The sequence below is a fragment of the Trachurus japonicus genome, chromosome 23, assembly GCF_045865225.1.
Source record: "Trachurus japonicus isolate A0001 chromosome 23, Traja_1.0".
NCBI lineage: Eukaryota > Metazoa > Chordata > Actinopteri > Carangiformes > Carangidae > Trachurus > Trachurus japonicus.
Window position 1 is genome coordinate 4,224,564 of NC_140929.1, and position 13,500 is coordinate 4,238,063.

Below are 13,500 nucleotides of genomic sequence, written 5' to 3' on the forward strand. Positions count from 1 at the left end.
ATGAAATCGGCTATTGAAACTTATTAATCGTTAATCGATTCTAATAATTGACAGAAAGTGTAAAATGTGTGTGTTAATGAATGAAGCTCGGTTCAGCATTTCATTCGTGTCTCTGGATGAAAAAAAATGAGATCCAACCTGTTCCTCCGCTCCAACACACACACACACACACACACACACACACACACACACACACACACACACACACACACACATACATACACACACACACGCAGCCCATCAGCTGTCTGTCTGTAGTAATGACGTCTGAGCCGCGCGGCTTCACAGGTGAACTCACCTTCACGGACCGAGGAGCCGCGAGGAGACACAGAGAGAAAGAGAGTCTCGTGCTGCTGTGCGTCATGTTTAACGTCGTGCACCAAGGTCGTAAATACGTCCCCACGCGCTCCCCGGTCAGCGGTGTCACGGACGACTCTCCGTTAAAGGTGCGCGCGGTTCACGTCATCCACACACCGGAGCCACCGGCAGCGGCGCGCGGGGCCGAGATGCGGATCAACCGGAGCAACAAGGCGGCGGCGCGACCGAGTCTGGAGCGACTAGAGGCGGCGTGGAGCGGGAGGGGGCAGGGGGGGCAGCAGGAGGAGGGGGAGAAGGGGGAGCCAGGGGGGGCAGAGGGGGGGCAGGGGCCGCAGCGGGGCAGGATGAAGAGGGGCTTCAGACCCCCCGACGTCAGGACCATCTTCTCCCCGGAGGACAGAGACCCGCGGGTGAAGCAGGAGTCCGGGGAGGGGCACAGCTTCCAGGCCGGGGGGGGGGACACCTGGTGCGACGCCTGCTGCCAGTACATCTTCCACCACGGACTCACCTGCACAGGTGAGTGGGGCCACGTAGCTACTGTATGATGACGTAGCATGGAGGTCAGGGTAGATACAGGTGCATCTCAATACATTATAGAATATCATGGAAAAGTTTATTAATGTCAAACTGACATGTCGACCAGCTTCACATTATCATGTCAGATTATTAAAGGGATAGTTCAACATTTTGGCAAATCGACCCATTGCCATAATCCCTATAGTCATAGCAGTAGGTTAGTTACCTTTAATTGTCGGTGCAAGCTATTTTTAGAACGGCGGAGCAGAGCCGTGAGCTGCTCAGAGCTACGCTACGGAGGCTCATGGGATTTCTTGGTTTCCCTCATCAAACTCATCAAATACACAATCCAACAACTCCACAACGCTCTGGTGGACAAGTTGTGACCTGCACATTCACCACGCTATGAGATAATGACACAACGTTACCAGACAGAGTTGTTTTAGAGGGAAATTCATGCAAAACAGCTGATGCGTGTTGCCTTCAGGGACAGTTTTTCATCAACAGTCTCTGTATTTACCTCGAAAACGGCTCTGTTTCGTAACGTTGTGTTATTATCTCATAGCGTGGTGAATGTGCAGGTTACAACTTGTCCACCAGAGCGTTGTGGAGTTGTTGGATTGTGTATTTGATGAGTTTGATGAGGGAAACCAAGAAATCCCATTAGCCTCCGTAGCGTAGCTCTGAGCAGCTCACGGCTCTGCTCCGCCGTTCTAAAAACATCTTGCACCGACAATTAAAGGTAACGAACCTACTGCTATGACTATAGGGATTATGGCAATGGGCCAATTTGCCAAAATGTTTAACTATCCCTTTAAAAAAATATATGACTTTAGGTCACTTGCAGATGAAATTAAATCAACAAATTCATACCAGCTTGTATATATTTTCATTCACTGCAATTATATGATCATTTAGGGCAGTGGCTCCCAACCTTTATTGGCTCGTGACCCCATTTTGACATCACAAATTTCTGGCGACCTCGCAATCATGTGATCGATCACGGCTCAGATATTTGTATATGCAAAATTTTATTCAATTTACTGTATATTCGAGACAGTGAAAGTATAGAATACAGCTGTTTAAAATTGTGTGTGGTGTTTTTAATCATAATATTTTTAGAGTTTTATCAGTAATTGAATTACTAGTTAGTATAATTACTATACGTTTCAGGCGACCCCGTTTGAATTCCAGATGACCCCACGTGGGGTCCCGACCCCAAGGTTGAAAAACACTGATTTAGGGGGTTATATGGGCTGGATTTGATTTTTTAAGGTGTTATAACCCTCCTAACACCAAATGTATATGATGTGTAGGTCCAGTTGTTTTCGTTTCACATTCAGTGATTTCATATGTGATGTTTTTTATATCAAATATCCAACAAAATTCAGTGTCCTGAAGGATTTTTCCTCTTTCAACCTTCACTTTGAACAGACTGTGTAGTATTGATCATTTTTACTATAAATCTTTAAAGAATTAGCGTCACAACTTCCACATCTGACTGTTTGTTGTGATTTTTGCTTAAATACTTATAAAATTGTTCATAGTTTTGCTAGTGAATAGTGTTTTTAAAAGCTTTGACCTTGGTGAAGAGCAACATTTTGATCTATTTTCTTAACTTTTTTTATCTTCAAATCTCAGTAATGTCATAATAACGCAACAAATCCTCAACAGAAATGCATTATGGGTAGCCTGACCAAGCAGAAAAGGCACCTTACTGTGGAGCTTTTGTCAGATTTAGAATAAAATAGGAAGAAAAAGTGTGTATTTTGTGTGAATTTGACGCATTAATCTGATCAAACTGTTATTATCTCACTATTTAAAAGTCACGAGCTTTAACTGAGCGACTGAATCGGAGGTTTTTGGGTCATACGGCTACATGTGACATCATCATCATCATCATCATCTTTTGAGGAAACTCATAAATCATTTGAATGAACGGGTTCTGATCAGTGTTTGTAGGGAAGTAGGAAGTAGAAAAACCACCGGTGTTTCTCTCTCTCTCTCTTTCTCTCTGAGCCGGGAACAGGTCGGACTCGGGCAGGAATGTTGTTGCTATGTCGACCAACCGGTTCGGTCTCAGTCTCAGTGTCGCCGTGACAACAAACATGGATGGACCAATCCCTCCTTCTACGTCCACATCTGTCGTTACTGTAACAATAGAAAGAGGAAACACGCGACAAAACGCTCCTCCTCCTCCTCCTTTTTGTTAGTGATGTCATGGAAACAACCTACACACAGAGGTTTTGAATATTCAAATTAGTATTCGCTTGTTTTCTCCTCGTTTCCTTGTTTATCCTGTCGTAGGCCGACGTCTGTCAGGCTGAATGTGGGTCAGACCTGAACACTGGGTCAGAAGATCAAACAAAACAAACAAACAAACATCAATCTTTATTTAAAGGGATAGTAGCATTTTTTTTAAGTGGGGTTGTATGATCTCCAAATAGCCCCTAAGTACTTTAATTGCAGTAGAAGACTCTCTGCACTCCTCCCGTTAGCAACGCCAGCCCATAATAGCCCTGCCCAGAGATTTACAACATACAGTGTTGTGAACAGACCCAAAGAAACGGCCTATTTTCGTGGCCTAAAAGAGGTTTTACCTGAAAAAAAAATACACAGTTCCATTGTTCGCTATAATATAATTTTTTCCAGCCCCTCAAAGTTCAGGAAAAACACAGTTTTTATTTGGATCTAACCAACTCACGTATCCCTCCGCCCAGGGTTAGCACCCGCCGATCAGCAGTTGGTTAGGTCCAAATAAAAACTGTGTTTTTCCTGCACTTTGAGGGGCTGGAAAAAATTATATTATAGCGAACAATGGAACTGTGTATTTTTTTTTCAGGTAAAACCTCTTTTAGGCCACGAAAATAGGCCGTTTCTTTGGGTCTGTTCACAACACTATGTTGTAAATCTCTGGGCAGGGCTATTATGGGCTGGCGTTGCTAATGGGAGGAGTGCAGAGAGTCTTCTACTGCAATTAAAGTACTTAGGGGCTATTTGTAGATCATACAACCCCACTTTAAAAAAATGCTACTATCCCTTTAAGACTTGAATCGGTTCATATAAAATACACAACAAGGGACAGACACACAAGGCAACAGGAAGAGAGAAAAGAAACAGAAAGAAAAAGAGCAACGACAAAAGACAGACATAAAATAACCACGTCTAAGAGACATAGGCTGGGGTGGTGCGTGGCGCAGTGGGTAGAGCGGCCGCCCCATGTAGAGGCTACAGTCCTCGCCGCAGGCGTCCCCGGTTCGAATCCCGCATCGGGCAGACCTTTCCTGCGTGTCATTCCCCCTCTCTCTGCCTCCCCATTTCCTGTCTATCTCTACTGTCATCACTATCAAATAAAGGCAAAAAGCCGAAAAATATACTTTAAAAAAAAAAAAAAAAGAGAGGCTACAAACACTTAAAGGGATCGATAATTCACCAATAAAAGACTTGAGACCCAACTCGGACCTGGACGTTACTTTAAGTGCGGTCCTGTACTTTCTGTACATTTTCTATGTGGACTTGATTTTGAATATAAAATTTATATCTAATTTCGCTTTGGTGGAACTTGTTTTTCATTCAAGTAAAGTGATGGTCCCATCTCTGTAATAAACTGTTTAAACTCTGTTAAAGCTTTAGTTCACCTACTTTATTGCTGTTTAACTGAAAGTTCACTGACTTTAGATAGATAGATAGATAGATAGATAGATAGATAGATAGATAGATAGATAGATAGATAGATAGATAGATAGATAGATAGATAGATAGATAGATAGATAGATAGATAGAAATGTTGGTTCCAGTTACACTTCTCATAAATAAAGTCTGATATAGAAGAAGTAGAAACTATGCAGCCTCGGTTCAGTCAAACTGTTTTGCTGCCAACTCAAGTTAATGCAGCTTAAAATGTCTTTAATAGCTAAATTGTCAACTAACTAAGCTTTAATTATCTCACTTTACTGCTGTTAAACTGACATTACTGAGGCAGTTCACTGACTTAATGACGTTTGTTATTGTTGCACGGCATTTTAGTGAAGTCACAGATGAAGATGAGACCAGTTTTTATCACAAAAATTAAACAAGAATGAATCAAATAAAGCCAGAGAGTAGATAAAGTATAGAAACTAGCTCCTGTGTGACTGCAGCTCAGTCGTTAAACATTTGTCCGGCTGTTTGAAGTAGAAACAGGAATCGCTTTGTGAGGTTTCATAACCTTCAATAAATATGTAAAAACCAACGAGCTCAGTTGATTTTATCAGTTTTTTTAAGCCCAGAGTTCATACAGACTGAATAAAACCCAGAGCTACAGATAGAAAACAAACGTCTCGTCCATTTAGTCTTTTAACCTTGTTACGTTCACAGACAGTCGACTCCGGCTGCTGCTCACTGAGCTCTTTGTTTCCCGTCAGCTTCACCACCACTGATGGACTTTATATGAGTGTGTGTGTGTGTGTGTTAAAGGACGTTTCTGCTCGTTTAAAGGACGTTTCCGCGGCTGATTGCCTCTCAGGAAGCCTGTTACAGCTCCATTACTCCGTCTGGTCGACAGCATCAGTGGCCACTCCTCGGAAAACAAACACAGAAACATTTTCTACATGAAGAACGAACTTCTAGAGCAGTGGTAGGCCTACTCAAACTTTTTTACATCAAGGCCTCCTAAATTGACAAAAATTAGACCATGGATCCCCATTGGACAAAATTTTGAAGCAAACACAAATATTTGTTCTGAGACTGAAGAACATTACTTTTTTAGTCAATGTACGTTCAAATTAGGGCCAATGGTGTGAATTTTTGGAAATATTGTAGAGAAATTTCGGGAAAAAAAGTGGTACAATTTCTTTAAAACGTTTAAACATTTCCATAAAAAAGTGGTAAGTTCTCAAAAAAATAAGTTAAAAAAAATTATTTCTAAAAAAAAAAAAAACAATTCTAGAAAAAAGTGGTACAATTTCTGAAAAGAAAGTTTTAAAAAAAATCTAGAAGAAGTTGGTACAATTTCTCAAAAAAGGTTTTTTTTTTAAAGTTCTAGAAAAAGTGGTAAAAATTTCTCAAAAAAAGTTTAAATATTCTAGAAAAAGTGGTAAAATTTCTTTAAAAAGTTTTTAAAATTTTCTAGAAGAAACTGGTACAATTTCTCAAAAAGGTTTTTTTAACAAGTTCTAGAAAAAGTGGTAAAAATTTCTAAATAAAAAAAAAATCTTGAAAAAAGTGGTAAAATTTCTCAAAAGAAAGTTTTAAAAAAATTCTAGAGGAAATTGGTACAATTTCTCAAAAAAGGTTTTTTAAAAGTTCTAGAAAAAGTGGTAATAACCTCTCAAAAAAAGTTTAAAAATTCTAGAAAAAAGTGGTAACATTTCTCAAAAAAACGTTTTTAAAAATTTCTAGAGGAAACTGGTACAATTTCTCAAAAAAGGTTTTTAAAAAAGTTCTAGAAAAAGTGGTAAAATTTCAAGAAAGAGTTGGGACCCCTTGAGACCGACGACCTGCAGCTCCGTCTACCAGGTCGTTGGTTTTACTCATTAACTCTCATATGAGCCGGTTGAGCGAGTGCAGCAGTTTTTCCTTCACTTATTTCTTTTAAAGATTAATTTCCAGGCTCCTCTGGTGCCGGACTGTAAACGTCAAACTAACTATAAAGTAGTTTACAGTGAACTTTGGTTTATTTAAACAAAGGAGATTCTGACTTTTACTGGACTTCTGTGAGTTCCTTAAACTAAACATGCTGATGAACAAAGAAGTAACAGAGCTTTTTGAGCAAAAGACTAAACAAACATTATTTTACACGTGTTAGAGTCACTTAAATGTCGTTTTTAAAGCCCTTCTATGAGCGATTGATTAGAATTAATAGAGTAAAATTCAAATTCAGAAAACTTTATTTGTCCCTGGAGGGCAAGAAAGACAAGAAGAAAGTGTAGTGATACTAAAAATATAAACAGATCTAAAAAGCAAATGAAACATATAAACCAAGACGAGGCAGCAGCCAATTAAAAAACAGCAGTAAATAATCAATAATACAGACAAATAGTTAAGGTGATCAAGTTATTGATCTTTTTTCAGGAGCTGTTTGAGAAAATAAGTGAAACTCCAGGTCTGTAAAATGAAACAACACGTGTCGAGCTTCATCCAGACTGATCCCAGGTCAGTGTTTGTGTCTTAAAGTGGGTCAGATGAGTCGATAAAGAGAGAGGAAACACTCTCTCTCTCTCTGAGTCTCTCTGCAGTAACAGGAACCAGCTGGTTTAGTGTTGCAGCAGCAGCAGTGAAGAGGCTCTGGTGTCGCTCCGACCCAGTCTGATACAAACAGGAGCAGGTTCTGTTCTTTAGTGATCTGGAATCTGATTGTTGGGATCTGATCAACGTGTAAAAATCAAAAACGAGTCGTCATCAGCTCAGACAGTCGAGTGGTTTCACCTTGAAGAGCAGCTCTGATTAAAGCAGAAGTAAGCGATCCGGTCGTTTTGGCTAATGCTGCGTTCCAGGCAGGCTTTTGAAACCGTAAATTACAGCTTCAAGTCACGACTTACGACTTTGTAGCGTTCCAGGCAACCCACTCGTGTTTTTCCGACCTGTTTTACCTGTGAAAGTCACTATAACGGCCACTCGTAACTTCCGACCCGTGAAGTCGCACCAGATCGAACTGGTACGACTTCACAGGTCGGAAAAACACCAGTTACGGGCTGCCTTGAACGCACCATAACTTCTTGTCAGCCGATGGAGTTAGCAGCCCCCGCCCTCGTCATGGATCTATTGGTCCTCGTCCCTACGTCACCACATTCACGCGCATCCCTTGGCTGCACACACAGAGAGGACCGCCCCTTTATGCCGTTCTCTCTCCTCATTGGATAAAACTTGTAGGATACGAGGAAAGTTTTCTCCTCGGCTCAGAGCAGAGCAGAGTGACTGAGAGACCCGTGTTTCAGACCAAACACTCTATGTAAGTGATTGCTGTCGGAAGATAGAACTATTTAAGACTTATATTAACACAAAAATATCGCTTACTTCTGCTTTAAACAGACGCGATTCAGCCGCAGCGTCTGAGCGACATGACGGTAGTCGGCCGTTGTTGTTGTTGTTGTTACGTCCATAATGTGTAGCTGCTGCAGCGGTGTGTCTCAGGTAGAGCGGCGGGGGGCGTGACATCATCATTTCAGAAAAAAGCCGTATTGGCCGTCCAGACGAAAACGCTGGGGCGGCATTTTCAAAATTTTCCCACTCACACACTTTCAAAAAATACCGTTTTCACCCCCTGAAAACGCCGTCTCCGTGTGGACGCGAGGCCGATCCAGTAAAGTAGGCCTATTTTTCCGGATTTGAAAAAAACGTATTCGTGTGGACGGGGCCTAAAACACAAAATCACTGCTCCCAGTCTTTCCACTTCTCCTCGTCCTCCCAGTCCTTGCTTCACAGTTTTTGCCGCCAAAGAAAAATAACAAATAACCAATGAGAGAGTCAGAGTGTGAAACTGAAAACAGTAGAAGCAGAAGTGACTGATTTTTTTATTTTATTTTACTTTATAGTCTACTTGCCAGCCCATAGGGCCCCATTGTGAACCCGGAAATGTTGAGTACCCCAAAGTTTTATGTTTGAAATATATAGTATGGGTCCCCAGTATTCAGAAACTGCCGGATGCTAATTTATATATTTTGGGCAATTAGCACAATTGACATAATTAGCATAAATTAGCATATTTTGCCTATATGGGCAATATTTCAACAAAATTGACTTGGCTGATCTGGGCAATATTGGAGTGGTTTCAGGGGTTATTGATGATGCTGAATCCATTTCTGACATTTTCAAAATTCAAAATGGCTGTCTAAACCGGTAGTGACCAGATTTTAACCGCCAGTGGGCCGATTTTGATGGATTTCAATCTGGTCACTTCCAGTTTAGACAGCCATTTTGAATTTTGAAAATGTCAGAAATGGATTCAGCATCATCAATAACCCCTAAAACCACTCCAATATTGCCCAGATCAGCCAAGTCAATTTTGTTGAAATATAGGCAAAATATGCTAGTTTATGCTAATTATGTCAATTGTGCTAATTGCCCAATATATATAAGTTAGCATCCGGCAGTTTCTGAATACTGGAGACCCATACTATATATTTCTAACATAAAACTTTGGGGTACTCAACATTTCCGGGTACTCATTGTTGGCAAGTAGACTATTACTTTAGGTTTAAACTTCCCTGGATGTGTGTCTGTGTGTAGATTCTGGTCTGTTGTGAAGCTGCTGAGTTCATTTAGACCCAGAGTGAGAAATACTGAGGCCGAGTGTTTAAACTGTGGGACTGTGTGTGATGTCAGAGTGTGTGTGTGTGTGTGTGTGTGTGTGTGTGTGTGTGTGTGTGTGTGTGTGTGTGTGTGTGTGTGTGTGTGTGTGTGTGTGAGACAAAGTGTGTGTCAGCTGTCGTGCTCTTTGTTTGTTCAGTCGCTGTGACAGTTTGGTTCCACGAGAGAGACGGGACACACACTCAACCTGTGACAGCTAATGACACACACACACACACACACACACACACACACACACACACACACACACACACACACACACACAGCAGCCGGGGGTCAGTGTGTGTGCGACAGAGCTGAACTCACTCAGACAGGAACACAACGCTGGACGCTGACGGTCGGAGGAGTTTAGTTTGGATTCATGGATCCACATCAGGTTCAGACTGGATTTAACTCAACATCTGGATTCTGACGGAGCGGAGTGTGTGTGTGTAGATGTGTGTAGATGTGTGTGTGTGTGTGTGTGTGTGTGTGAGCGATGGGCTTTGCCAAACACTTTGGTCGAACTCTGAGGAGAATGTCTGGATTCTTCTACCGCTTCCCTAAAGTGATGAGACGCTCCGGACGCCTCGAGGTGGGAATGCTGCTGAGGAGCTCCGGTGAGTGGCATCTCAGCGTTAAAGGGATAGTTCAATGTTTTGGCAAGTTGGCCCCATTGCCATAATCCCTATAGTCATAGCAGTAGGTTCGTTACCTTTAATTGTCGGTGCAAGCTGTTTTTAGAACGGTGGAGCAGAGCCGTGAGCTGCTCAGAGCTACGCTACGGAGGCTAATGGGATTTCTTGGTTTCCCTCATCAAACTCATCAAATACACAATCCAACAACTCCACAACGCTCTGGTGGACAAGTTGTGACCTGCACATTCACCACGCTATGAGATAATAACACAACGTTACCAGACAGAGTTGTTTTAGAGGGAAATTCATGCAACACCACTGATGCACGTTGCCTTCAGGGACAGTTTTTCATCAACAGTCTCTGCATTTCCCTCTAAAACAACTCTGTCTGGTAACGTTGTGTTATTATCTCATAGCGTGGTGAATGTGCAGGTCACAACTTGTCCACCAGAGCGTTGTGGAGTTGTTGGATTGTGTATTTGATGAGTTTGATGAGGGAAACCAAGAAATCCCATGAGCCTCCGTAGCGTAGCTCTGAGCAGCTCGCGACTCTGCTCCGCCGTTCTAAAAATAGCTTGCACCGACAGTTAAAGGTAACGAACCTACTGCTATGACTATAGCGATTATGGCAATGGGGCCAACTTGCCAAAATGTTGAACTATCCCTTTAACCCTGTCTGAATGTGCAGCAAGAGAGAAAGGACAGAAAACTGTTGGAGAGGACAGCTGACACACACACACACACACACACACACACACACACACACACACACCTGTCTCTCTCTGCAGGTTTCAGTTTTGCTAAAGTTTTAGTTTTTGTAGTTATTTGTTTTCATACAAAGAGAAAATGTGAAAAATAAAAAGAAATTAAGAATAAATGATTCAATAAAAACTTTATTGAAAACAAATGTCGATAAAAGACGATAGAAAACGATGAGTGTGTGTGTGTGTGTTTGTGTGTGTGTGTGAGTGTGTGTGTGTTTAGCAGCTGTGTGTCAGTGGAGCTGCAGACTCATTGTCTCTCAGCGTCTTTGTGCTAAAAACTTTTTCTCACACACACAGACACACAAGGAAAAGAAAAACTGAGCTGATTCTGTTGATTTTCACAGTAAAAGCCCTATTGTGATAAAATAGCATTTTATTTACTATCGTATGTTATTATCATCAATAAACACAATAGATCCAGTTTTATTTTTGAACACGTTTTTCTTTTTTTACATTGGATTTGAATGAATAAGATTAAGACATAAGACTTTTTATTGAATTAACTTGTAACAGTAGCAAAGAGTCCAGGAGGATACGTAAAGAAGTAAGGGACAAAAATATAAAGAATTTACTATGTACAAATATATATATAAGATATGTAGCCTACTGTTATGTACAAAAGATTATTTAAATAGAGAAACGATATAGCAGGCCTATTATATGTAATAATATAATCATTAAAACACATTTTCTTTAAATTTGACCTGTAAATTCAACAAATGTGAAGAGTTTAATGTAAAATCTACTATTTGTTTTTAATATATCAATAGATTAAATCACATTAAAACACATTCATCTGTAAATCCTAAAGCTGTGATTCAGTTTATGGAGTTTAGATAGATAGATAGATAGATAGATAGATAGATAGATAGATAGATAGATAGATAGATAGATAGATAGATAGATAGATAGATAGATAGATAGATAGATAGATAGATAGATGGGGACAGTCAAGAAAAAGGACCACAGAAGTGTATCCTTGACCATATTACATACAGCATTCCCACATTTCATACACCTATAAAACATAAAACCCATAGTTTCCCACATTTACATATGCATTCCCTATGATTATATTCTTTTCATTTTCTTATTTAGTTCTGTTATGGCATATGGGATGAAGCTTTTATTGAACTCCTGTTTAGGTCAGAGAGTTGTGTGTTTCTGAGCTCATAGAAGTCTGTTTGTATCAGTGTTACGGTATATGTTTTATTATAGTGATTTTATATTTTTACAGTGTAGCTACACAAGTAAACAACAGTTTTTTTTATTCAGTGACTCTGCAAAAATATTCTTCTCTTCTTTCCTAAAGAGTGAAGTTTAGGAAACGATGACGTCATGTGACATAATATGAGATATGATGGTGAGGGAGAGGATGATGAGGATGAGGATGTGGATCAGGTTCATTGTCAGCTGGGATAGAGATGGACGCATGAATGAATGGAGAGAGATAGTGAGAGAGTGACGGCAGGAAACTGGGTAGACACACACACACACACACACACACACACACACACACACACACACACACACACACACACACACACACACACACACACAATCATAACAAGCTACGTAAGTGAGCCGAGACTGAGTCAGCAGTCCTCCCTCCCTCCCTCCCTCCCCTCCTCTCCTCTCCTCCCCCGTCTGTGTGTCCATCACTGTGGCCTCCATTTGACTGTTAAATCACCTACTCAGCACAACAACACACACACACACACACACACACACACACACACACACACACAGACACACACAGAGAGAGAGAGAGAGGCGAATGGTGGCGACGCAAATCAGCTTCAGAGTCTGAGAGACAGAGCAGAGCTTCGGCCGAGAGACACTGACAGACACTGCAGAGATAGATAGAGAGAGAGAGTGTGTGTGTGTGTTTGAGAGTGTGTGTGTGTGTGTGTGTGTAGAAGACGAGGGGATGTAACAGATCTTATAGGATATCAAACGTGTGTGTGTGTGTGTGAGTGTGTGTGTGTGTGTGTGAGTGTGTGAGATGAAGATGGGCGATGGGAGCAGCCATGTGCAAACTGTCGGATAAAGTCGGTCAGCACGTGAGGAAGAGGTCGACAGGTAGGACACACACACACACATACACACACACACACTCAGTTTGTGTGTGCGTGTGTGTGTGTGTGAGTGTTGTGCGTATGTGTGTGTCGGAATGTGTGTGTGTGTGTGTGTGTGTGTGTGTTTGTTGACATGAAGTCGGCTAAAAGGCTTCGTCCTCTCTACTGGAGTTAATACAATACTTAATGTTGCTGCTGGACTGAGGCCAGTGTGTGTGTGTGTGTGTGTGTGTGTGCGCGTGCATGTGTGTGTGTGAGATCCTCCACTAGAACTCGTATAGTCGATGAAGTACGGGTGACCAACTGGGACAAACTTCACACTGTGATAGATGTAACGTCTGTGTGTTGATATTTCTGTATTATTAAAGCTGCGACTGAACGGTTTAATAACTCATTTATGTTTCTAATTAAACATTTTGTCTATAAAAAGTTGAAAAATATGATAAAAAGCAACAATTTCTCCAGTTTTATAAAATAAAACCTGCTGAAATTTGACTTTTTGTGTTTGATAAAAGACAAACATGATCAGTTTCATTGTTATTGTTGTGAACTTCATGTTCATCTCATTAAGTGTTATTGATTTGTTAAAATGAAATGGTTAGTTTGTTGTTTTGTTATTGAAAAGTGTTGATAATTTCATAATTCAATTCCTTTTAATTGATAAAGAGGGACGATGTACATCGATAAACATTTTAAAATAAAGTACGAGCACTCAATTCTAGCTAAAAGCTCATTTCCATTGACAGTCGCCCTATACTGAAAATAGAACAAGCAGGTTAAAGAAAACACAAGTATAAGTACAGTATTTAAAAACATGGTACCCCTGAAAGTAATACAATCATAATACTTGGTAGGACAATGTCAGTTCCTATTTAAAAATCATATTAAAACAATTACAGATATTTTTATTTAAGATCTGAA

The 13,500-nt window shown here is 40.7% G+C and overlaps 1 protein-coding gene across 1 annotated transcript in view; it reads left to right on the forward strand.

Annotated features, from left to right (window-relative positions):
• Positions 1-362: 362 nt before the first annotated feature.
• Positions 363-13,500, forward strand: part of rassf3 (Ras association domain family member 3) — an 89,594-nt gene continuing 76,456 nt past the window's right edge. Inside the window, exon 1 of the mRNA XM_085768631.1 lies at positions 363-834. Coding sequence (XP_085624757.1) covers positions 363-834 — 472 coding nt within the window. The remainder of the gene's footprint in view (positions 835-13,500) is intronic.